This window comes from Panthera pardus, unplaced genomic scaffold, assembly GCF_024362965.1.
Source record: "Panthera pardus isolate Hobbes unplaced genomic scaffold, ASM2436296v1 HiC_scaffold_12, whole genome shotgun sequence".
In the NCBI taxonomy this organism is placed as follows: Eukaryota; Metazoa; Chordata; class Mammalia; order Carnivora; family Felidae; genus Panthera; species Panthera pardus.
The window spans coordinates 9,381,626-9,407,993 of NW_026526677.1; the positions used below are offsets into that span (position 1 = coordinate 9,381,626).

Below are 26,368 nucleotides of genomic sequence, written 5' to 3' on the forward strand. Positions count from 1 at the left end.
GGGGAGGGGAGGGACCCTGTGTGGCATGGGAGGCAGGGCCCTGGGTGGAAGGGATGAGGGGCTGGCTACCTCCGAAGTCGGTTGCCACCAGTGTGCACTTTCCGTATCCTCTGCGGTGCCTTGGGAACATTCCACAGTGGACACGGGCCCCTCGGAGACGCTGCTTCACTCCCTGGGAGCTCCCAGCACCAGAGATCTTTGGCTTTCTCATCTCCTCATACCCCCTGAGCCCCCACTTGTCCTGAGCCCCGTTTCCTTACCTCACCCCAGATGGAGAAGGAGGAGGAGACGACCCGGGAGCTGTTGCTGCCCAACTGGCAGGGCAGCGGCTCCCATGGGCTGACCATTGCCCAGAGGGACGACGGCGTCTTTGTGCAGGAGGTGATGCAGAACTCCCCTGCGGCCCGCACTGGGGTGGTCAAGGAGGGTGAGTCACCTCAGGGTGAGGGCTGGGTGCTGGAGTGGGGTGGAGGAGGGTGGCGGACGGAAGGGCACCGTCCCGGTGGCATCAGGGTGGTCGGTACCCGAGCCCTGCCCTCCTCTGCCCCCACTGGGGCAGGCGGTGACGTAGGGCGGTGGAGACGTAGTCCCTGGTCCTCACCCCACTGCTCACGAGCTCTCTCACTTCGGACAAATCAGTTGGCCTCCCTAAGCCTCAGTTTCTTCATCTGTGCAACGTGTATTATGGTGGTCGGACATGCGTTAAATTAAGTCAGTTCGAGGGCCCAGTGCGTGGTGGTTGTGTGCTGTTTCCCTGAGACCCTGGGTGGGGGTCTCACCAGCTTCTTGCTCCTCCCTGCTCAGGGGACCAGATTGTGGGTGCCACCATCTACTTTGACAACCTGCAATCAGGCGAGGTGACCCAGCTGCTGAACACCATGGGGCACCACACCGTGGGCCTGAAGCTTCACCGCAAGGGCGACCGCTCCCCTGAGCCTGGCCAGACCTGGACCCACGAAGTCTTCAGCTCCCGAAGCTCCGAGGTGGTTCTGGTGAGTGCCTCGGCGGCTTTTCTGCGCCCCGAGTTCCCCCTGGCCATGCCGACCTGCTGGCCACTTCCTGAGCCTTGTGCCTGCCTGCCAGACCTCTCTTGTGGTGACTTCCCCTACTTTCTCTCTTGTGCGTTCTCTGATGAGCCAGTCTGTGTGTTCCTGTTTGTGTCTGGTGTGTGGCTGATGTTGCCCCGAAAGTCTCCCGTCAGACTCTTCAGAGCCCCACAGCGTGGGAACCCACTCACGCTGTCTGGTCCTAGATGCCAGGAGGAAGGTCAGCTGTTCTGTAAGAATCTTCGAAATAGCCTCACAGGTGCCTCACAGGCAGCAGTTTTCAACTTCCAGAGGCCTGGACTCGTCTGTGAGTCAGAGGCTGGGCGGCAAAGTGCCTGAGGGACGTTTCTTTGCTCCTTCTGCCGGCTTCTTTATTTAACACGTAATGGGTCCTCGAAGTGACAGTGTTAACCCCAGCACACTGAGTCTCAACAAACGCTTTCTTGAGAGGTCCCTGAGAGAATTCCCCCTGCTGATTAAGTAAGCCAGTGAGTCGAGAGGATTAAGTAAGCCAGAGTGAGTCGAGAGTCGGGAGCCTAAAGGGTGAAGTCCACACGGAGATGGTCACCCAGGAGGCATCCCCGGCCCTTGACAGACCCATCTGAATCTAGAATGGATTGTAAGTCCTCCATCCACACAACGCAGCCGTCTACCCCGCTCCTCTCCCCGTGGCTTTTGCTTCCCGGAGTTTCCCTGAATAATTTGTTTTCCTCCTGTGAGGTGGCCGTCAGCCCCTTTCTTCAGCCCCCTTTGCTCTGCCCCAGGAGGCTCCGTGGGTCTCCGTTCTGGTCCCAGCTTCTTTGGGAAACAGGCAGCCATGTTGTCGGCTGGGCTGTGGCCGGGCGTCTGTGACTCGGGCAGACCCTGCTTCAACCTCTGCCGGGCGTGTCTTTCTGCAGAGCGGGGATGATGAGGAGTACCGGCGCATCTACACCACGAAGATCAAGCCTCGGCTGAAGTCGGAGGATGGCGTAGAAGGGGATCCCGGGGAGACCCAGAGCCGCACCATCACAGTGACTAGAAGGGTCACGGCCTACACTGTCGACGTGACAGGCCGTGAAGGTGCCAAGGACATCGACATCAGCAGCCCTGAGTTCAAGATCAAGATTCCACGGCACGAACTGACTGAAATCTCCACTGTGGATGTGGACACCCACCCTGGCAAGACAGTGATCAGACTGCCCTCGGGCTCGGGGGCAGTGTCTCCGACCACAGGCTCCGTCGCGGACATCCGAGCGGGGTCCGTTTCCGCTTCGGTACCAGAGCTCCAAGGTGCTGGCCCCTCGAAGCTCCAGGTCACCATGCCTGGGATAAAGGTGGGAAGCCCAGGCGTCAGCGTCAGTGCGAAGGGCTTGGACTTGGGTGGCAAAGGAGGGGCCCAAGTTCCAGGAGTGGACATTTCGTCTTCTCTTGGGGGTGGGGCAGTAGAGGTGCAGGACCCATCTCTTGCGAGTGGCAGTAATGGGAAAATTAAAATTCCCACTCTGAAAGTGCCAAAATTTGGTGTCCCAACGGGGCCTGAGGGCCAGGTGCCAGTGGCAGAGTTGAGTGTTTCTGCACCTGAATTCTCTGCGGGGCACAAGGGAGGCAAGCCAGGCCTGACCATTGGTGGGAGCATCCAGACCCCTCAGCTCGAAGTCAGTGCTCCTTCTGCCAGTATTGAGGGGCTTGAGGGGAAGCTGAAAGGCCCCCAAATCACTGGGCCATCACTTGAGACTGGTCTAGGCCTGAAAGGTGCCAAGTCACAGGGGAGCATCGGGGTGGATGTCTCTGTGCCCAAGATTGAGGGCACCATCACTGGCTCCAATGTGGAAGTTCAAGCCCCTGACGTTGATCTTCACGGGCCTGGGGGCAAACTGAATATGCCCAAGATGAAAGTTCCCAAATTCTCTGTATTAGGTTCTAAGGGAGAGGGAGCTGGCATTGATGTGACAGGTGCAGTGACTCTTCCTGGGGTCTCTGGGAACGTCAGTCTGCCTGAAGTTGCTGCCGGGGGGCTGGAAGGGAAGGTGAAGGGTACGAAAGTCAAGACTCCTGAAATGATTATTCAAAAACCTAAAATCTCCATGCAGGATGTGGATCTGAGCCTTGGGTCTCCTAAACTGAAAGGAGATATTAAGGTTTCTGCGCCTGGGGTGCACGGTGATGTTAAAGGCCCTCAAGTGGCAGTGAAAGGCGCCAAAGTGGACATAGAGACACCTAGCCTTGAGGGGACTTTGACAGGACCCAAGCTTAGTAGTCCTTCTGGGAAAACAGGCACCTATGGGATCTCTATGGCAGACGTAGACTTAAATGTGACTGCCCCTAAAGTGAAAGGGGGTGTGGATGTTGTACTCCCAAAAGTAGAAGGGAAAGTCAAAGTCCCTCAAGTTGACATCAAAGGACCCAAAGTGGACATCAGGGCCCCAGATGTGGAAGTGCATGGCCCAGAATGGAACCTGAAAGTGCCCAAGTTCAACGCTCCAGGAGTTGGAGGGGAAGGCCCAGATGTAGATGTGAAACTACCCAAAGGAGATGTCAGTATTTCAGGGCCCAAGGTCAACGTGGAGGCCCCAAATGTCAACGTAGGGGGCCTGGGAGGCAAACTTAAAGGCCCTGATATTAAGCTGCCTGAAGTCAGTGTCAAGACACCAAAGATCTCCATGCCTGATGTAGATTTACATGTTAAAGGCCCAAAGGCAAAAGGAGAATATGATGTAACATCCCCAAAACTTGAAGGAGAACTGAAAGGCCCCAAAATGGACATTGATGCCCCGGATGTGGATGTTCATGGCCCAGACTGGCATCTGAAGATGCCCAAGATGAAAATGCCCAAATTCAGTGTTCCAGGGCTCAAAGCGGAGGGCCCAGAAGTGGATGTGAATCTTCCCAAGGCTGATGTGGACATTTCTGGGCACAAGGTGGATGTTAGTGGTCCAGATGTGAGCATTGAGGGACCAGACGGGAAATTGAAGGGACCTAAGTTCAAGATGCCCGAGATGAATATCAAAGCCCCGAAGATCTCCATGCCAGATGTGGACTTACATCTGAAAGGCCCTAAGGTAAAAGGAGAATACGATGTCACAGTGCCAAAAGTTGAAGGTGAGATCAAAGTTCCTGATGTTGAACTTAAAAGTGCCAAAGTGGATATTGATGCTCCAGATGTTGATGCTCACGGCCCAGACTGGCACCTGAAGATGCCCAAAATGAAAATGCCCAAGTTCAGCATGCCTGGCTTCAAAGCAGAGGGCCCAGAAGTGGACGTGAACCTGCCCAAGACAGACGTTGACATCTCAGGACCCACAGCGGACATTGAAGTTCCAGATGTGAATATTGAAGGACCCGAAGGAAAGCTGAAGGGTCCCAAGTTTAAGATGCCTGAAATGAATATTAAGGCCCCAAAGATCTCTATGCCTGATGTAGATTTGCATATGAAAGGTCCCAGGGTAAAAGGAGAATATGATGTTACAGTGCCAAAGCTGGAAGGGGAACTCAAAGGGCCAAAAGTAGACGTCAGTGCCCCCGATGTTGACGTTCATAGTCCTGAATGGAACCTAAAGATGCCCAAGATGAAAATGCCCAAATTTACCATGCCCAGCCTCAAAGGGGAGGGCCCAGAAGTGGACGTGAACCTGCCAAAGGCTGATGTGGACATTTCGGCACCCAAGATAGATATTAGTGCTCCAGACTTGAGCCTTGAAGGACCAGAAGGAAAGTTGAAAGGTCCAAAGTTTAAGATGCCTGAGATGCACTTCAAAGCTCCTAAGATGACTCTGCCAGATGTTGACTTGGATCTTAAAGGACCCAAAATGAAAGGAAATCTAGATATGTCTGCACCAAAAATAGAAGGCGAAATGAAAGTTCCAGATGTGGACATCAAAGGACCTAAGGTAGACATTAAAGCACCAGATGTGGAAGTCCAGGGTGCAGACTGGAGCCTGAAAATGCCCAAGATGAAAATGCCCAAGTTCAGCATGCCCAGCCTCAAAGGGGAGGGCCCAGAAGTGGATGTGAACCTGCCCAAGGCTGACATTGACATCTCTGGACCCAAGGTGGACATTGAAGCCCCGGACGTGAGCCTTGAAGGTCCAGAAGGGAAGCTGAAAGGCCCTAAGTTTAAGATGCCCGAGATGCACTTCAAGGCTCCCAAGCTCTCCATGCCTGATGTGGACTTACACCTGAAAGGTCCCAAAGTGAAAGGGGATGTGGATGTGTCTGTGCCCAAGATAGAAGGTGAAATGAAAGTGCCAGATGTGGACATCAAAGCCCCCAAAGTGGACATTGATGTCCCAGATGTGGATGTTCATGGCCCAGACTGGAACTTGAAAATGCCCAAGATGAAAATGCCCAAATTTAGCGTGCCTGGCTTCAAAGGCGAGGGCCCAGAAGTGGATGTGAACCTGCCCAAGGCTGACATTGACGTATCTGGCCCCAAGGTGGACATTGAAGCCCCAGATGTGAGCCTTGAGGGCCCAGAAGGGAAACTGAAGGGCCCCAAGTTTAAGATGCCTGAGATGCACTTCAAGGCTCCCAAGATGTCCATGCCTGATGTGAACTTGAATCTTAAGGGGCCAAAACTGAAGGGAGATGTGGACGTGTCTGTGCCTGATGTAGAAGGTGAAATAAAAGTGCCAGATGTTGACATTAAAGGGCCCAAAGTTGACATCAGTGCTCCAGATGTGGATGTTCATGGGCCAGACTGGCACCTGAAGATGCCCAAGATAAAAATGCCCAAGATCAGCATGCCAGGTTTCAAAGGAGAGGGCCCAGAAGTGGATGTGAACCTGCCCAAGGCTGACATTGATGTCTCAGGACCCAAAGTGGATGTTGAAGTTCCAGATGTGAATATTGATGGTCCAGATGCAAAAGTAAAAGGTCTTAAATTTAAGATGCCAGAAATGAATATAAAGCCTCAGAAGATATCCATGCCAGATGTTGGTTTGCATTTGAAAGGTCCTAAAATGAAAGGAGATTATGATGTTACAACTCCAAAGGTAGAAGGAGAGATAAGAGCTCCTGATGTTGACCTCAAAGGGCCCAAAGTGGACATTAATGCACCAGATGTGGGGGTTCATGGCCCAGACTGGCACCTGAAGATGCCCAAGGTGAAAATGCCCAAGTTCAGCATGCCAGGCTTCAAAGGCGAGGGCCCAGAAGTGGATGTGAACCTGCCCAAGCCTGACATTGATGTCTCTGGACCCAAGGTGGACATTGATGTTCCAGATGTGAATATTGAAAGTCCAGAGGGGAAACTAAAGGGTCCCAAGTTTAAGATGCCAAGCATGAATATACAGACACACAAAATCTCTATGCCTGATGTTGGACTTAATCTGAAAGCCCCTAAACTGAAAACGGATGTCGATGTTTCCCTTCCCAAAGTGGAAGGAGACTTGAAAGGTCCTGAAGTTGACATGAAGGCCCCGAAGATGGATGTGGATGTTGGTGATATTGACATTGAAGGTCCAGAAGGAAAGCTGAAGGGCCCTAAGTTTAAGATGCCTGAGATGCACTTCAAGACCCCCAAGCTCTCCATGCCTGATGTGGACTTACACTTGAAAGGTCCCAAAGTGAAAGGGGATGTGGATGTGTCTGTGCCCAAGATAGAAGGTGAAATGAAAGTGCCAGATGTGGACATCAGAGGCCCCAAAGTGGACGTCGATGTCCCAGATGTGGATGTTCATGGCCCAGACTGGCACCTGAAGATGCCCAAGGTGAAAATGCCCAAGTTCAGCATGCCTGGCTTCAAGGGTGAGGGCCCAGAAGTGGATGTGAACCTGCCCAAGGCTGACATTAATGTGTCTGGCCCCAAAGTGGACATTGATGCTCCTGATTTGGATATTGAAGGACCAGAAGGAAAATTAAAGGGCTCTAAATTTAAGATGCCTAAGTTGAATATCAAAGCTCCTAAGATATCCATGCCAGATGTGGACTTGAATTTGAAGGGACCCAAAGTGAAAGGAGAAATCGATGCTTCCGTGCCTGAACTAGAAGGTGATCTCAGAGGTCCACAAGTTGATATCAAAGGTCCTGGTGTGGATGTGGAGATGCCCGATGTTGACCTGGAATGTCCTGATGCAAAGTTGAAAGGCCTTAAGTTTAAGATGCCCGAGATGCACTTCAAGGCTCCCAAGCTCTCCATGCCTGATGTGGACTTACACCTGAAAGGTCCCAAAGTGAAAGGGGATGTGGATGTGTCTGTGCCCAAGATAGAAGGTGAAATGAAAGTGCCAGATGTGGACATCAAAGCCCCCAAAGTGGACATTGATGTCCCAGATGTGGATGTTCATGGCCCAGACTGGAACTTGAAAATGCCCAAGATGAAAATGCCCAAATTTAGCGTGCCTGGCTTCAAAGGCGAGGGCCCAGAAGTGGATGTGAACCTGCCCAAGGCTGACATTGACGTATCTGGCCCCAAGGTGGACATTGAAGCCCCAGATGTGAGCCTTGAGGGCCCAGAAGGGAAACTGAAGGGCCCCAAGTTTAAGATGCCTGAGATGCACTTCAAGGCTCCCAAGATCTCCATGCCTGATGTGAACTTGAATCTTAAGGGGCCAAAACTGAAGGGCGATGTGGATGTATCTGTGCCAAAATTGGAAGGAGATTTGAAAGGCCCCAGTGTGGATGTGGAGATGCCCGATGTTGACCTGGAATGTCCTGATGCAAAGTTGAAAGGCCCTAAGTTTAAGATGCCAGACATGCACTTCAAGACCCCCAAGCTCTCCATGCCTGATGTGGATTTACACTTAAAAGGCCCCAAAGTGAAAGGGGATGTGGATGTGTCTGTGCCCAAGATAGAAGGTGAAATGAAAGTGCCAGATGTGGACATCAAAGGCCCCAAAGTGGACATTGATGCCCCAGATGTGGATGTTCATGGCCCGGAGTGGCACCTGAAGATGCCCAAGATGAAAATGCCCAAGTTCAGCATGCCTGGCTTCAAAGGCGAGGGCCCAGATGTGGATGTGAACCTGCCTAAGGCTGACATTGACATCTCTGGACCTAAGGTGGACATTGAAGCCCCGGATGTGAGCCTTGAAGGTCCAGAAGGGAAGCTGAAAGGCCCTAAGTTCAAGATGCCTGAAATGCACTTTCATGCCCCTAAGATCTCCATGCCTGATGTTGATTTCAACTTAAAAGGGCCTAAAGTCAAAGGAGACTTTGATGTTTCGGCCCCAAAGCTGGAGGGAGAGTTAAAGGGTCCAGAACTGGATGTGAAGGGCCCCAAATTGGATGTTGACATGCCAGACGTAGCTGTGGAAGGTCCAGATGGAAAATGGAAAAGTCCTAAATTTAAGATGCCAGACATGCACTTTAAAGCTCCCAAAATCTCCATGCCAGACGTCGATTTACACTTAAAAAGTCCCAAGATAAAGGGAGACGTGGATGTTCATGTTCCGAAATTGGAAGGTGACCTCAAAGGGCCAGATCTCAAAGGTGACATCAGTGGACCAGATATTGACATTGAAGGACCAGAGGGCAAATTGAAAGGTCCCAAGTTCAAGATGCCTGACATGCATTTCAAAGCCCCAAATATTTCTATGCCTGATGTGGACTTAAATTTGAAAGGACCCAAAGTCAAGGGGGATGTTGATGTGTCTGTGCCTGAGGTAGAAGGTAAAATTAAAGTACCAGATGTGAACATCAAGGGCCCCAAAGTAGACATAAATGCTCCTGATGTTCATGGCCCAGACTGGCACCTGAAGATGCCCAAAATGAAAATGCCCAAGTTCAGCATGCCTGGTTTTAAAACAGAGGGCCCAGAAGTGGATGTGAACCTGCCCAAGGCTGACATTGATGTCTCAGGACCCAAGGTTGACATTGAAGTCCCAGATATGAGCATTGAGAGTCCAGAGGGAAAGATCAAAGGGCCTAAATTTAAAATGCCAGAAATGAACATCAAAGCTCCCAAGATCTCGATGCCAGACGTAGATTTACACTTGAAAGGTCCTAAGGTCAAAGGAGATGTGGATGTTTCCCTGCCTAAGGTGGAAGGTGACCTAAAGGGCCCCAAAGTGGACATTGATGCCCCAGATGTGGATATTCAAAGCCCAGACTGGCACCTGAAGATGCCCAAGATGAAAATGCCCAAGTTCAGCATGCCAGGCTTCAAAGGAGAGGGCCCAGATGTGGACGTGAACCTGCCCAAGGCCGACATTGATGTGTCAGCACCCAAGGTGGACATCGAAGGCCCTGATGTTAACATTGAGGGACCAGAGGGAAAGTTGAAAGGTCCGAAGTTCAAGATGCCTGAGATGAACATCAAAGCCCCCAAGATCTCCATGCCTGACTTTGATTTGCACCTGAAAGGTCCTAAGGTCAAAGGAGATGTGGATGTTTCCCTGCCTAAGGTGGAAGGTGACCTAAAAGGCCCTGAAGTTGACATCAAAGGGCCCAAGGTGGACGTTGATGTCCCAGATGTGGATGTTCACGGGCCAGACTGGCACCTGAAGATGCCCAAGATAAAAATGCCCAAGATCAGCATGCCAGGCTTCAAAGGCGAGGGCCCAGAAGTGGATGTGAACCTGCCCAAGGCTGACATTGATGTCTCAGGACCCAAAGTGGATGTTGAATGCCCTGATGTGAATATTGAAGGACCTGAAGGAAAGTGGAAAAGTCCAAAGTTTAAGATGCCTGAAATGCATTTTAAGACTCCTAAGATATCTATGCCAGATATTGACCTTAATCTGTCAGGTCCGAAAATAAAAGGAGATGTGGATGTCACAGGTCCTAAGTTAGAGGGAGACCTGAAAGGCCCTGAAGTTGACCTCAAAGGCCCTAAAGTGGACATTGATGTCCCAGATGTGGATGTTCATGGCCCAGACTGGCACCTGAAGATGCCCAAGATGAAAATGCCCAAGTTCAGCATGCCAGGCTTCAAAGGCGAGGGCCCAGAAGTGGATGTGAACCTGCCCAAGGCTGACATTGATGTCTCTGGACCCAAGGTGGACATTGATGTTCCAGATGTCAGTATCGAAGGTCCAGATGCAAAATTGAAGGGCTCCAAGTTCAAGATGCCAGAGATGAACATCAAAGCTCCCAAGATCTCCATGCCTGACTTTGATTTGCACCTGAAAGGTCCCAAAGTAAAGGGAGATGTGGATGTGTCTCTGCCTAAGGTGGAAGGTGACCTGAAGGCCCCTGAGGTTGACATCAAAGGCCCCAAGGTGGACGTTGATGTCCCAGATGTGGATGTGCATGGACCAGACTGGCACCTGAAGATGCCCAAAGTGAAAATGCCCAAGTTCAGCATGCCAGGCTTCAAAGGAGAAGGCCCCGATGTGGATGTGAACCTGCCCAAGGCCGACATTGATGTATCAGCACCCAAGGTGGACATCGAAGGCCCTGATGTTAACATTGAGGGACCAGAGGGAAAGTTGAAAGGTCCCAAGTTCAAGATGCCTGAGATGAACATCAAAGCCCCCAAGATCTCCATGCCTGACTTTGATTTGCACCTGAAAGGTCCTAAGGTCAAAGGAGATGTGGATGTTTCCCTGCCTAAGGTGGAAGGTGACCTAAAAGGCCCTGAAGTTGACATCAAAGGGCCCAAGGTGGACGTTGATGTCCCAGATGTGGATGTTCATGGGCCAGACTGGCACCTGAAGATGCCCAAGGTGAAAATGCCCAAGTTCAGCATGCCAGGCTTCAAAGGCGAGGGCCCAGAAGTGGATGTGAACCTGCCCAAGGCTGATGTTGATGTGGCTGGACCCAAGGTGGACATTGTAGGCCCTGATGTTAACATTGAGGGACCAGAGGGAAAGTTGAAAGGTCCCAAGTTCAAGATGCCTGAGATGAACATCAAAGCCCCCAAGATCTCCATGCCTGACATTGATCTTAACCTGAAGGGCCCTAAAGTGAAGGGTGATGTGGATGTGTCTTTACCAAAAGTGGAAGGTGAGATTAAAGTTCCTGAAGTAGATATTAAAGGCCCTAAAGTCGACGTTGATGTCCCAGATGTGGATGTGCATGGCCCAGACTGGCACCTGAAGATGCCCAAGATAAAAATGCCCAAGATCAGCATGCCAGGCTTCAAAGGCGAGGGCCCAGAAGTGGATGTGAACCTGCCCAAGGCGGACATTGATGTCTCTGGACCCAAGGTGGATATTGATGTTCCAGATGTCAATATTGAAGGTCCAGATGCAAAACTGAAGGGCCCCAAATTCAAGATGCCAGAGATGAACATCAAAGCTCCCAAGATCTCCATGCCTGATATGGACATTAATCTCAAAGGCCCTAAAATGAAAGGAGAGGCGGATGTTTCCCTTCCAAACGTAGAAGGTGATTTGAAAGGACCTACTCTTGACATCAAGGGCCCAAAGATAGATGTAGATGCTCCAGATATTGACATCCATGGCCCTGAAGGCAAATTAAAAGGTCCCAAACTGAAGATGCCAGACATGCATGTGAACATGCCTAAGATCTCCATGCCTGAAATTGACCTGAATTTGAAAGGCCCAAAGCTTAAGGGAGATGTTGATGTTTCTGGGCCCAAATTAGAAGGTGACATTAAAGCTCCCAAGTTGGATGTAAAGGGTCCAGAAGTGGACATTTCTGGTCCTAAGCTCAGTCTTGAAGGCAAGTCAAAGAAATCACGTTTTAAGCTTCCTAAATTTAATTTTTCGGGCTCCAAAGTTCAGACACCTGAGGTGGATGCCAAAGTTAAAAAGCCGGATATTGATGTGACAGGTCCAAAAGTTGATATTAATGCTCCTGATGTTGAGGTCCAAGGAAAAGCGAAAGGATCCAAGTTCAAAATGCCTTTCCTGAGTATTTCATCTCCTAAAGTTTCTATGCCTGATGTGGAGTTAAATCTGAAAGGCCCTAAAGTCAAAGGAGACTTGGATGTTACAGCTCCTAATTTAGAAGGTGACTTGAAAGGACCCAAAGTGGATATTAAGGCCCCAGAAGTTCATCTTGATGCACCCGATGTGGATGTGCATGGTCCAGATTGGAACTTGAAAATGCCCAAAATGAAAATGCCCAAGTTTGGTGTGCCTGGCTTAAAAGCAGAAGGGCCAGAAATGGCTGTGGATCTGCCCAAAGGAGATATCAACATAGAGGGTCCCAGAATGGACATTGAGGGCCCAGAAATCAATGTGGAAGGTGTAGAAGGAGGCTTAAAAGGTCCCAAGCTCAAGATGCCTGACATGAATATCAAAACTCCCAAGATCTCCATGCCTGACATTGATTTAAACCTGAAGGGCCCCAAGGTGAAAGGTGATATTGATGTTTCTCTGCCCAAAGTTGAAGGGGATCTGAAAGGGCCAGAGATCGATATCAGAGGCCCTAAAGTGGACGTTGATGTCCCTGACGTGGATGTGCATGGCCCAGACTGGCACCTGAAAATGCCCAAGGTGAAAATGCCCAAGTTTAGCATGCCAGGTTTCAAAGGTGAGGGCCCAGACGTGGATGTTACTCTCCCTAAGGCTGACATTGATATTTCTGGCCCCAAAGTGGACATTGATGCCCCAGATGTGAATATTGAAGGTCCAGATGCAAAACTGAAGGGCCCCAAGTTCAAGATGCCTGAGATGAACATCAAAGCTCCCAAAATCTCCATGCCTGACTTTGATCTGAACTTAAAGGGCCCCAAAATGAAAGGTGATGTGGATATGTCTTTGCCAAAAGTAGAAGGTGACTTAAAGGGCCCTGAGATGGACATCAAGGGCCCCAAATTGGACATTGACACTCCTGATATTAACATTGAAGGCCCAGAGGGAAAATTGAAGGGGCCCAAATTCAAGATGCCAGAGATGCACCTAAAGACTCCAAAGATTTCCATGCCTGACATTGATTTAAACCTGAAGGGCCCCAAGGTGAAGGGTGATGTGGACGTTTCCCTTCCCAAGCTTGAAGGGGATCTGAAAGGCCCTGAAGTGGACCTCAAAGGTCCCAAGGTGGACATTGATGCCCCTGATGTGGATGTTCATGGACCAGACTGGCACCTAAAAATGCCCAAGATAAAAATGCCCAAGATCAGCATGCCAGGCTTCAAAGGAGAGGGCCCAGATGTGGACGTGAACCTGCCCAAGGCCGACATTGATGTATCAGCACCCAAGGTGGACATCGAAGGCCCTGATGTTAACATTGAGGGACCAGAGGGAAAGTTGAAAGGTCCCAAGTTCAAGATGCCTGAGATGAACATCAAAGCCCCCAAGATCTCCATGCCTGACTTTGATTTGCACCTGAAAGGTCCTAAGGTCAAAGGAGATGTGGATGTTTCCCTGCCTAAGGTGGAAGGTGACCTAAAAGGCCCTGAAGTTGACATCAAAGGGCCCAAGGTGGACGTTGATGTCCCAGATGTGGATGTTCATGGGCCAGACTGGCACCTGAAGATGCCCAAGATAAAAATGCCCAAGATCAGCATGCCAGGCTTCAAAGGCGAGGGACCAGAAGTGGATGTGAACCTGCCCAAGGCTGACATTGATGTATCAGCACCCAAGGTGGACATTGAAGGCCCTGATGTGAATATTGAAGGACCTGAAGGAAAGTTGAAAGGTCCAAAGTTCAAGATGCCTGAGATGAACATCAAAGCCCCCAAGATCTCCATGCCTGACTTTGATTTGCACCTGAAAGGTCCCAAGGTAAAGGGAGATGTGGATGTTTCCCTGCCTAAGGTGGAAGGTGACCTAAAAGGCCCTGAAGTTGACATCAGAGGGCCCAAGGTGGACGTTGATGTCCCAGATGTGGATGTTCATGGGCCAGACTGGCACCTGAAGATGCCCAAGGTGAAAATGCCCAAGTTCAGCATGCCAGGCTTCAAAGGCGAGGGCCCAGAAGTGGATGTGGACCTGCCCAAGGCTGACATTGATGTCTCTGGCCCCAAGGTGGACATTGAAGCCCCAGATGTGAGCCTCGAGGGCCCAGAAGGGAAACTGAAGGGCCCCAAGTTTAAAATGCCTGACCTGCACCTCAAGGCCCCCAAGATCTCCATGCCTGAAGTGGACCTGAACCTGAAGGGTCCCAAAGTAAAAGGTGATGTGGATGTGTCTCTGCCCAAAGTGGAAGGTGACCTCAAGGGCCCGGAAGTTGACATCAAGGGCCCGAAAGTGGACATTGACGTCCCAGATGTGGATGTTCACGGGCCAGACTGGCACCTGAAGATGCCCAAGGTGAAAATGCCCAAGTTCAGCATGCCAGGCTTCAAAGGCGAGGGCCCAGAAGTGGATGTGAACCTGCCCAAGGCTGACATTGATGTCTCTGGACCCAAGGTGGATGTGGAAGTTCCAGATGTGCATATTGAAGGTCCAGATGCAAAACTGAAGGGCCCTAAGTTCAAGATGCCAGAGATGAACATCAAAGCTCCCAAGATCTCCATGCCTGATATTGACTTACACCTGAAAGGTCCCAAGGTAAAGGGTGATGTGGATGTGTCTTTGCCTAAAGTGGAAGGTGACCTCAAGGGCCCGGAAGTTGACATCAAAGGGCCCAACGTGGACATTGACGTCCCAGATGTGGATGTGCATGGGCCAGACTGGCACCTGAAGATGCCCAAGGTGAAAATGCCCAAGTTCAGCATGCCAGGCTTCAAAGGCGAGGGCCCAGAAGTGGATGTGAACCTGCCCAAGGCTGACATTGACATATCTGGACCCAAGGTGGACATTGATGTTCCAGATGTGAATATTGAAGGTCCAGATGCAAAACTGAAGGGCCCTAAGTTCAAGATGCCAGAGATGAACATCAAAGCTCCCAAAATCTCCATGCCTGACCTTGACTTTAATCTGAAGGGCCCCAAAATGAAGGGTGATGTAGATGTGTCTCTGCCCAAAGTGGAAGGTGACCTCAAGGGCCCTGAAATAGACATAAAGGGCCCCAAATTGGACATTGACACTCCTGATGTCAACATTGAAGGCCCAGAAGGAAAATTGAAGGGGCCCAAATTTAAGATGCCAGATATGCATATTAAAGCCCCCAAGCTCTCCATGCCTGACTTTGACTTAAATTTGAAAGGCCCAAAGGTAAAGGGGGATGTGGATCTTTCATTACCTAAGGTGGAAGGTGATCTAAAAGGGCCAGAGGTGGACATTGAAGGTCCTGAAGGGAAACTCAAAGGTCCCAAATTTAAGATGCCTGATGTCCATTTCAAAACCCCACAAATCTCCATGAGTGACATCGATTTGAACTTGAAAGGACCGAAGATAAAGGGAGATTTGGACATTTCCATTCCTAAACTGGAAGGAGATCTGAAAGGCCCCAAAGTGGATGTTAAAGGCCCTAATCTAGACATAGACACTCCTGATGTTGACATTCATGGCCCAGAAGGGAAACTGAAGGGCCCCAAGTTTAAAATGCCTGACCTGCACCTCAAGGCCCCCAAGATCTCCATGCCTGAAGTGGACCTGAACCTGAAGGGTCCCAAGGTAAAGGGTGATGTGGATGTGTCTCTGCCCAAAGTGGAAGGTGACCTCAAGGGCCCGGAAGTTGACATCAAGGGCCCGAAAGTGGACATTGACGTCCCAGATGTGGATGTTCACGGGCCAGACTGGCACCTGAAGATGCCCAAGGTGAAAATGCCCAAGTTCAGCATGCCAGGCTTCAAAGGCGAGGGCCCAGAAGTGGATGTGAACCTGCCCAAGGCTGACATTGATGTCTCTGGACCCAAGGTGGATGTGGAAGTTCCAGATGTGCATATTGAAGGTCCAGATGCAAAACTGAAGGGCCCTAAGTTCAAGATGCCAGAGATGAACATCAAAGCTCCCAAGATCTCCATGCCTGATATTGACTTACACCTGAAAGGTCCCAAGGTAAAGGGTGATGTGGATGTGTCTTTGCCTAAAGTGGAAGGTGACCTCAAGGGCCCGGAAGTTGACATCAAAGGGCCCAACGTGGACATTGACGTCCCAGATGTGGATGTGCATGGGCCAGACTGGCACCTGAAGATGCCCAAGGTGAAAATGCCCAAGTTCAGCATGCCAGGCTTCAAAGGCGAGGGCCCAGAAGTGGATGTGAACCTGCCCAAGGCTGACATTGACATATCTGGACCCAAGGTGGACATTGATGTTCCAGATGTGAATATTGAAGGTCCAGATGCAAAACTGAAGGGCCCTAAGTTCAAGATGCCAGAGATAAATATCAAAGCTCCCAAAATCTCCATGCCTGATGTTGACTTGGATTTGAAAGGACCCAAAGTCAAAGGAGATTTTGATGTGTCTGTCCCTAAGATTGAAGGTACTTTCAAAGGCCCAGAAGTAGACCTTAAAGGTCCAGGTGTGGATATTGAAGGCCCTGATGTCAAGCTTAGCGGCCCAAATTTAAAGATGCCATCGCTGGATATATCTGCCCCTAAAGTAACTGTTCCTGATGTTGATTTGCATCTCAAGACACCCAAAATTGGGGTTTCTGGTCCCACGTTAGGTGGTGAACTGGACCTCAAAGGGCCCAAAGTTGATTTAGAAGCTCCAAGCTTGGATGTACACATGGAGAGCCCAGATATCAATGTTGAGGGGCCAGATATTAAAATTCCCAAATTTAAGAAACCCAAGTTTGGATTTGGGGCAAAAAGTCCCAAAGCTGACCTCAAGCCAGCTTCCTTGGATGTGGCTGTTCCCGAGGCAGAACTGAACGTCGAGACTCCTGACATCAGTGTTGGTGGCAAGGGCAAGAAAAGCAAGTTTAAAATGCCTAAGATTCACATGAGTGGTCCTAAAATGAAGGCCAAAAAACAGGGATTTGATTTGAATGCTCCTGGGGGTGAAGTTGACGCCAGTCTCAAGACTCCTGACGTAGATGTCAACGTTGTGGGGCCAGATGCCACACTGAAAGTTGATGTGAAATCCCCCAAAACCAAGAAACCTATGTTTGGAAAGATGTACTTTCCCGATGTAGAATTTGACATTAAATCACCTAAATTTAAAGCAGAGGCCCCCCTCCCTAGCCCCAAACTAGAGGGTGAAATCCAGGCACCTGATCTGGATATTTCTTCAGGGATTAATGTGGAAGGTCCTGACCTCAAGCTGAAGGCTCCGAAGTTGAAGGTGCCAGGTGTGGATGTTTCCGGCCCCAAAATAGAGGGCGACTTCAAAGGCCCCAGGGTGCAGGCAAACTTGGATGCACCCGACATCAACATCGAAGGCCCAGATGCTAAAGTCAAAGCACCATCGTTCGGCATTTCTGCCCCTCAGGTCTCCACCCCCGATGTGAACGTTAACTTGAAAGGACCAAAGTTAAAGGGTGATGTCTCCAGTGCGGGACTGGAAGGACCAGACATAGATCTGCAAGGTCCAGAATCGAAAATCAAGTTCCCCAAGTTTTCAATGCCCAAGATCGGCGTCCCTGGTATGAAAATGGAAGGCGGAGGAGCTGAGGTCCACGCCCAGCTGCCTTCTCTTGAAGGAGGCTTGAGTGCACCGGATGTTAATCTTGAAGGAACTGATGTGTCTCTGAAGGGGCCAAGGGTAGACTTGCCTTCAGTGAACCTCTCTATGCCCAAAGTCTCTGGACCTGACCTTGACCTGAATTTGAAAGGACCAAGTTTGAAGGGAGACCTGGATGCCTCTGTTCCCAGCGTGAAGGTGCATGCCCCGGGGCTTGACCTCAGAGGTGTCGGCGGAAAGGTGAGGATGGAAGGAGATGGTGTGAAAATGCCGGGGATTGATGCCACAGCGCTAAACCTTGGCCTTGGCGCGCCAGACGTGACCCTGAAGGGACCAAGCCTGCAGGGAGACGTGGCTGTCTCTGGTGACATCAAATGCCCTAAGGTATCAGTAGGTGCCCCTGATCTCAGCTTGGAGGCACCTGAAAGTGGCATTAAACTTCCCAAAATGAAGCTGCCCCAGTTTGGCATCTCCACACCAGGGTCCGACTTGGACGTCAGTGTCAAGGGGCCACAAGTGACCGGAGAACTAAAGGGGCCAGGTGCGGATGTGAACCTTGGAGGCCTGAACCTGAAAGGGCCTCAGATCTCTGGCCCTCAAATCTCAGCACCAGACATGGCCTTGAACTTGGAAGGACCAAAAATAAAAGGGAGCCTCGGGGCCGCTGGTGAGGTGAAAGGCCCCGCTGTTGGAGGAGGCCTTCCGGGCATCAGCGTGCAGGGCCTCGAAGGAAACCTCCAGATGCCTGGGGTTAAGGCCTCTGGATGTGATGTGGAGCTGTCAGGTGTGAATGTGAAACTGCCAACGGGGCACATTTCTGGTCCCGAAATCAAAGGCGATCTGAAAGGTTCGGGAATAGGTTTCCAGGGTGCTGTTCCTGACATTAGCGTGAAGGGGCCTTCATTTAATATGGCATCTCCTGAGGCAGATTTCGGTGTCAGCTTGAAGGGCCCGAAAATCAAAGGAGGTGTGGATGCATCAGGGGCTGTCAGCGCCCCGGCTGTCAGTCTGGGAGAAGGGCATGTGAGTGTCAAAGGTTCTGGGGGTGAGTGGAAAGGACCCCAGGCCTCCTCCGCTCTCAACGTGGATGTGCCTAAGCTTGCCGGGGGACTTCATTTCTCAGGACCAAAGGTAGAAGGACTCCAGGGTCCTGGGCTGAGTGCGTCTGGGTCTCCAGGCCACTTGGAAAGCAGATCTGGAAAAGTAACATTCCCCAAAATGAAGATCCCCAAATTCACCTTCTCTGGCCGGGAGCTGGTTGGCAGAGAAGTGGGGGTGGATATTAACTTCCCGAAAGTGGAGGCCACTGTCCAGGCTGGTGCCGGAGAGGGCGAGTGGGAAGAGTCCGATGTAAAACTTAAAAAGTCCAAAATCAAAATGCCCAAGTTCAATTTTTCCAAACCTAAAGGGAAAGGTGGTGTCACTGGCTCACCAGAAGCATCCATTTCAGGGTCCAAAGGCGACCTGAAGAGCTCCAAGGCCAGCCTCGGTTCTCTGGAAGGAGAAGCAGAGGCGGAAACATCGTCGCCCAAAGGCAAATTCTCTTTGTTTAAAAGCAAGAAGCCGCGCCACCGCTCAAATTCCTTCAGTGACGAAAGGGAGCTGTCTGCGCCTTCCACCCCGACGGGGACTTTGGAGTTTGAAGGTGGGGAAGTGTCACTGGAAGGCGGGAAAGTCAAAGGGAAACACGGAAAGCTGAAATTTGGTACCTTCGGTGGATTGGGGTCAAAGAGCAAAGGCCATTATGAGGTGACTGGGAGCGATGACGAGGCAGGCAAGTTACAGGGCAGTGGCGTGTCCCTGGCCTCTAAGAAGTCCCGACTGTCCTCTTCTTCTAGCAATGACAGCGGGACTAAGGTTGGCATCCAGCTTCCCGAGGTGGAGCTAGTGGTTTCCAAGAAGGAGTAGCAGGTCTCTGTGTGGGTGTACATATATGTATAAAAATACATCAGCCTTGGGTGTGTTTGTATATAAACTGCAAAGAGAAACACGCCGAAAGACAGCCTCAGCATAATGCAAAGTTCTGGCCTCTGCCAGTAGCAAGCGCTGAAAAGCCAACCGCCCTTAAGCTCACGGCCGGCGCTTTACAGATAGGTAAAGAGTTCCAAGTTCGTCCAGCCCATGTGCAGAGTCAACAGTATTTGCCTTAAGATTTCAGTTTTGTTTTTTTTTTTTTTGCATTGAACGCTGAGAGCTCCTGTTTACTAAGCAAGCTTCTGTGTTTATTATCCTCATTTTTACTGAACATTGTTAGCGTTGGGGCAATGGAAACCCACTTTTTCATTGTAATGACTTTTGGGGCTTTTGTTAGTAAGGGTGGGGTGGGGTGGAAGGCAGTAGGGAGGGTCAGACCTCCATTTCTCCTAAGATTGGATCTATTCAAACAGCAAACACCCAGTGAGGGCCGAGAGGAGCCGGCGGGCAGGGCAGGGCAGGGCGTGTGGGTGTTTCTCGACCTCTGTAGCATCACTTCTCCCCCCCCCACTCTCCCCCCCCCCCCCCCATGGGTGGCGGTCCCAGCCAGTTTGGTGCTCATGGTGAGAGGGAATTACAATCTGTTTGCAGATTGGCCAACCCACCAGCTCCACGCGAGGGGCTTCCATTCTGTGTATCGTAGGAGAGATGTTTATCTTCATGACCGCCACATTCCTGAAACGAGTTCTGATTTCTTTTAATAAAAGTTATCGTGATTAAGAAAATGTCCCGCACTTTAATGGCAAATTAATGGAGAATGTAAGGAAATGGATGCTGTCGAAGGCAAATAAAGCTGTTTATTAACCCTGATGCCTTGTGCCTTTGCATTCTGTGTCGGGAGTATGAAGTCTGCACACCCAGCCCTGATAGTTCAGACTCAGTCCATCCAGCGGACTAGCTCGTCTCATCAGTGGCTAATGAGGGAGTCTTCGTTGCCTGGTTCTCCGGGTGAGGCTGGCTGCGAGTGATCAAGAGAGGCTTGGCACGTTGGCCGCCCGGGCTCCAGGACCCACCCACCCGCTTTCCATCCTCAGATACGAATACACGATTTAGAAATGGTTCTGAATGGGTAAGAAGATACCAATGGGAATGGAAAATAAGACCTACTGGAGTGGTAGAAAGGGCTCTCTCTGGCTCTGAGTTACAGGCCTGCCATCTCTTTCTTTATTTTTTATTTTTTTGTCTTTTTAAATGTATTGATTTTTGAGAGACGAGAGAGGGACAGAGCACGAGGAGGGGAGGGGGAGAGCGAGAGGGAGACACAGAATCCGAAACAGGCTGCTGGCTCCAAGCTGTCGGCCCAGAGCCCGATGCGGGGCTCGAACCCAGGAACCTCGAGATCATGACCTGAGTTGAAGTCGGATGCTCAACCGACTGAGCCGCCCAGGCACCCCCCAGAATAAATAAGACATTTAAAAGAAACGTGAGAAACCTCTGAGCCGCCCTCTTTGACGGCAGACCCAGGCTGGAGGCGGTGGCCTCGCAACAGGAGCCCTCCCTCCTGTGGTGACAGTTACCGTAGAAGGGGCAGCGTGGAGGAGGTGCTGGGGGCTGGAGGTACATGTCGGGGACCCATCTCAGCTGACTTGGCTTTGCCCGCCCGCCAGCCCCTCTCATTTCCCACTCTCCCTCTCTTCTGCTGGACACCTTCATTGCCACTCACCCCTGCCCTCTCTCAGTCCCTGATGAGGATGCTTCACGGAGTCCCCCAAAGTCCTGCACGGTCCTTTAGGAGGTCTTACACTCAGAAGGGGGGGAGGAGGTTGGTGGCATCAGGAGACCGGGGAGGGGCCGGGCTGGTCTCCCCAAGGTCCTTGCTCAGAGATGCACCGAGCGCCCCGCGGACCACAGCCTCACCTCGTACCTTGCTTTAGGCAGTGTGACAGTGGGTGGAAAGACTGGCCAAGGGGACATTTCAAAAATAGAATGACTTGGAAATGCACCACGTGCTCACAAATGGCAGTAAATGTTTTGCTTTCACGCAAACTCATTTCTCAATCTGTCAGGGTCCCTACAGGAAACAAAATTCCACTTGAAGATTAGTTCAATCATAGAGGATTAGAGAAAGGGACTGTTCAAGGAATAGTGGGCAGGAACAGAGGAGCCAACAGGGGGTGACGGGAACACGGACAGCAGGAAGCTGGTATCGCCCAGGGGCCTGGAGGGGCTTGGGGAAGACATGGTGTTCCTTGGAACCCAGCGTGAGCTGGAGGCAGAGGAGGGTCCACCGGCAGGAGCTGTAGTCACAAAGGACATAGCATTTGCTGGAAAGTGCTGGTCATGGGCGACAGGAAGATGACCTTTCCTCCTTATGGTGCCTCTCCCTGGAGGGTAAGTGAGTCTAGGTGTTGCAGGTGAAGGGGTCAGCCTCCTGGAGGCACAGAACCTCCGGGAGGCAGAGGGCAGGCAGAAGGGCTCTGAAGGGGGAGATACAGGTAAAGGATAATCAGGACAATGTCCCAATCCTCTCATTTTTCTGTTAGGCGAGTTTGAATTTCTGTATTTTGAGATTTCTGAAACTAGCCCTCATCACATGGGATGTATTTGATCACAAAGTACTAGGACAATTTTTGTTTTAAACAAACACACTTAGGGGCGCCTGGATGGCTCAGTGGGTTAAGCGTCTGACTTCGGCTCAGGTCATGATCTCGCAGTTTGTAGGTTCCAGCCCCGCGTTGGGCTCTGCGCTGACAGCTCAGAGCCTGGAGCCTGCTTCGGATTCTGTGTCTCCCTAGCTCTCTGCCCCTCCCCTGCTCACACTCTGTCTCTCTCAAAAATAAATATTGAAAACACACACACACACACACACACACATAGGGGCACCTGGGTGGCTCACTCAGTTAAGCATCCGACTTCAGTTCAGGTTGTGACCTCAGGGTTCGTGAGTTCGAGCCCCGCATCGGGCTCTATGCTGACAGCTCAGAGCCTGGAGCCTGCTTCGGATTCTGTCTCCCTCTCTCTCTCTCTGCCCCTCCTCTGCTCATACTCTGCCTCTCTCTCTCTCTCAAAAATAAACATTAAAAAAATATATTTGTTCCCTCTCTTTTCAAAAGGCTCCCAATGTCACCTATACATAAAAAAAAATTTTTTTTTTTCCCCTTGGGGAAACACAAGTCTTCTTGTCTTGAAGTTTTGCAAATAGCCAAAAGTTGGGGGAAGATACTCCAGGGTTCTCAGGACAGAGCCTGGAAAGCAGTACTGGCCTGGGAGTAAATGGGATTAGCCGCGACCTTGGGCACATTAAGGTTCCTCTCTCAGCCTTGGTTTCCTCATTTGTAACATGGCTCAGGCTTGCATTCTTGAAGGCTGCTGCCAGTTCTAGCTGTTTATGATCCTTTCAGAAGTAAGGTTAATTAGGTGCGTGGAACTGTTTGGGGTCAAAAGCAAGGTGTGATTATAATATAATGTAACTAATTTTCCCGTGAAGTTGGTAGGTTGGATCAAATGTTTCCAGCAATAGCAGCGTTAGTGAATTACTGCTGTGTCTTTAGTGAATTTCTGCTATGTCTCCAGTGTTCCACTGGGACTTAGCATGTTGCTGGCTCTCATCGCCCTGCCCTTGCACATTAGCCGCCGTGAATTAGTATCTGGGAGATGCAGCTGTGCATGTAACCGATGTTCCTTTATTTCTTTGTCGGTTGGGGCATTTTCGTTTATTTATTTGACTTAAAAAAAATTTTTGTTTTTAAGCAATCTCTACCCCCAACGCGGGGCTCAAACCCACGACCCTGAGATAGCAGTCGCATGCTCCTCCAACTGAGCCAGTCAGGCGCCCCCGATGTTCCTTTCTTTTCTTTTTTAAAGTGTATTTATTTTGACTTTAAACCTACAGAGACCTTGCAAGAGCGATACCTAGGATAATCCATATGCCTTTCACTTAGATTTTTACCAATGTTACCTCGTGTGTTTTAATCTATGTACAGGTTATCAGTAGCATCAGGTTTGCTGGATCGTTTGAGAGTAAATTGCAGACGCCACGACCCTTTACTCCCAAGTACTTCATGGTACTTGATGCATGGACATCCTGTTTAATAACGCAATACAATCAGCAAATTCAGAAAACTTAACATTGATAACGGGCGCCTGGGCGGCTCAGTCGGTTAAGTGTCCGACTTCAGCTCAGGTCATGATCTTGCGGTTTGTGGGTTCAAGCCCTGCGTCAGGCTCCGTGCTGACAGTTTAGAGCCTGGAGCCTGCTTTGGATTCTGTGTCTCCCTCTCTCTTTGTCCCTACCCTGCTCACGCTCTGTCTCTCTCCTTCAAAAATAAATAAACATTAAAAAAAATTAAAAGAAAACACTGGTAAAATATTCTTATCTGACATACAGTCCATTTGTAAGTTTTATTAACTGCCCAACCATTGCCTTTTGCCAAGGTCTTTATTCCCATTTTGGTTTCAACCCATGTCCACAATCCCACCTGACGTTCAGTTCTCCTGGTCTCTTCCATCTGGTTTCTTCAATCTGGAACAGGTGCTCAGCTTTTCGTTGCCCTTCATGACACGGATATTTTTTAAAAAAGATTTTCATGTATTTTTTTAAGTTTTAATTTATTTATTCTTGAGAGAGAGCCAGAGAGAGAGAGAGAGAGAGAGCAGGGGAGGGGCAGAGACACAGGGACAGAGTGAGAATCCCAAGCAGGCTCCACACCGTCAGGGCAGAGCCGATGATGTTCATGAACCGTAAGATCATGACCTGAGCCGAAACCAAGAGTCAGACGCTTAACTGACTGAGCCACCCAGGGGGTGGGGGGGCGACATTAATATTTTTTTAATATGCGGGGCTGGTTGTCCTCTAGAAACGTCCCTCGGCCTGGGTTTGTGTGATGATGTTTGTTTCCCTCTTGGTTAGATTCGGGTTATGCACTGGGGGCAGGAATACCACGGAAGCGGTGTGGGATCGCTTCTCAGGACCCGCAGGACTTGGAGCTCTTGATTAAGGAGCAGATGGCCAAGCTTCTCCATGGTAACAGTGCCATGCTTTCCCTTTGGAATTAACAAGTTAACCCAAGTTTTTTTTTGAGAGAAGTCCAAGTTCGGGCAAGTTTATTTCGCAAGCGCACAAGGGCTTGGTGGCATGTGGGCCCCAGCCTTGGCGTGCTCTCCGGCCGGGGCTTTTGCAAACGGGGATCTGGTTTTGCAGCACAGAGTAGCTCTCTGTCTCTCCTCACGAGGACAAAGAATTCGGTGCATGAATGCTTGCCATAGGCGGAGAATGCCATGTGCTGTTTACCAGCCTCTGAATAGCCCTGCGGTGGCCGGCAGCCGGGACCCACAAGCGCTTCTCAAAGCTGAATGTAGAGACTCCGTCATGGGCCACAGCGAATGTGTGGGGAACATTCTGCTGAGGAGTGTGGTTTCAGTTCCCTTTAAAAAACCTCTGTTATTTTCCACCACACACTCGAGAGGCCTGGCCTTAATGGAACCGCTTCCCAGCAAGGGGGCCAAGGGCTGGGAAGGGTTAAGAATGAAAAACCCCTCTCTTCGGACAGGACATTCCAGTCCACAAAGTGCCTTATCACTTGAGATCTCACACCGGGCTCTCAGCTCTGTGGGCAAGGAGGCATAAAAAAAGGTGAGGTGAGGGGAGGTGAAGCCATCAGTCTCAACTCACAGAGCTGGGAATAGGTGACTCCGATAGGTCAATGCAAACCTTCTGACTTAAAAAAAATTGTGTTCCCCCCCCCCCCCCCTTTTCCCATGATGCTATTGCTGTTTCCCTGTGGAAACTGGGGATCTTTTTCTGGGGAGGTTTTAGGAAATGGAAGAGGTCTCTTGAAATTTGTAGGGCCTTGACCTTTCAACGACATCCCTAAAGTAGATATTAGATACGTATGTGCAAAGCCTCTCTCCTCAGTGAGCTTATTGTCTCGTAGGGAAATAATAATAATAATAGCTATCTTCCTGGCCGTATGATCTTGGGCAAGGGATTAAACCTCTCTGTGCCTCAGTTTCCTACTCTATAAAATAGGGATGATATGGTACCTCTCTCTCCTAGCGTTGCAATGTGTTTGGCATAAAGGAAAAACTATGTGTTAGTGATTACTCTCGAATACTTTGTGTTAGGCATTCTATATGATTGTACATGCTTTTTGTCTCTTTTGACTTCTACAACAACCCCAAGAAGTGGGTACTCTTTTTCTTACAGGCAGACAGAGGCCCCGAGAGGTTAAGCAAAGTGTTCAGGGTCACACAGCTAGAATGTAGCAGAATTCAAACTGGGTCTGGTCTGACCGAGAAGGCCGTGCTTTCTGCTTGCTCTGATAATGGGAGAGATGTGTTAAAAACAGTCTATAACTGTTTCAAGGTCTGGGGAGGATTGTGGGGTACACAGTGCAGCAAAGGGAACAGGAGGAAAAGGTGGAAGTGAAGTGTGTGGGGAGGTTGGGGGGGGGGAGCCAGAGAAGCGTGGGGAACTTTGAACGAAATTCAAGACCACGGAGCTTAGCTGGTTTCTGGTCCAGCCCAGAAAGGAAAGGAAAAGGCTCTTAATCAATTTGCCCATTTTGGAAGCAGGAGGGAGACTCCGGGGCCTCAAGCAAAGTGGTTCAGCCCCCTCAGCTGCTGCCAGCCCCGCTCCTGCTCAGTGTTACCCAGGGTCTTTTCCTCTCTGGAGTCTTCCCTCTTCCAGGCTGATGATAAACAAGGGAGTAACTATAATCAAAGCATTTGCATTATAAGTAGCCCCACTCCCTGTCCCTGATCGCTGTCCTGGCAGCATGGAAACCTCTGGGCTGGCTCCAGCCAGCGGCCTTGGCCTCGCTGCCCCACAGCAGTGGGAATGCAGGCCAAGGCCTGCGCACAGCCCTCTGGCCAGCTGGGGCCCTGTGGGGCTGACCTCCCTCTCTGGGGCGTGGAGGGGAGGGTGGGCCAGGCAATGTGAGGGGGATTCAGAGAAGAGTTGGGGGCAGAACAGAGTAATTCTCGACTGTGGAGAGAGCCTCCCTTTTTTATTCTTTGGCCCTGATGGCTCCACGGCTGTGGCCAATTAGAACCGGAGACTTGCTAACAGTCTGCGCTGTGAGGACCTCCCTGCTTCCAGGGTGAGACGCAGCAGCCCCATCC

The 26,368-nt window shown here is 50.5% G+C and overlaps 1 protein-coding gene across 3 annotated transcripts in view; it reads left to right on the forward strand.

Annotated features, from left to right (window-relative positions):
* The window catches only part of AHNAK (AHNAK nucleoprotein), a 36,410-nt gene extending 16,294 nt beyond the window's left edge, over positions 1-20,116 (forward strand). For all 3 annotated transcript variants that reach the window (XM_019414660.2, XM_019414657.2, XM_019414658.2), the window contains exons 3-5: positions 271-427; positions 805-992; positions 1,946-20,116. In XM_019414660.2, coding sequence (XP_019270205.2) covers positions 271-427; positions 805-992; positions 1,946-19,240 — 17,640 coding nt within the window. In that variant the 3' untranslated portion in view covers positions 19,241-20,116. The remainder of the gene's footprint in view (positions 1-270; positions 428-804; positions 993-1,945) is intronic.
* Positions 20,117-26,368: the final 6,252 nt, after the last annotated feature.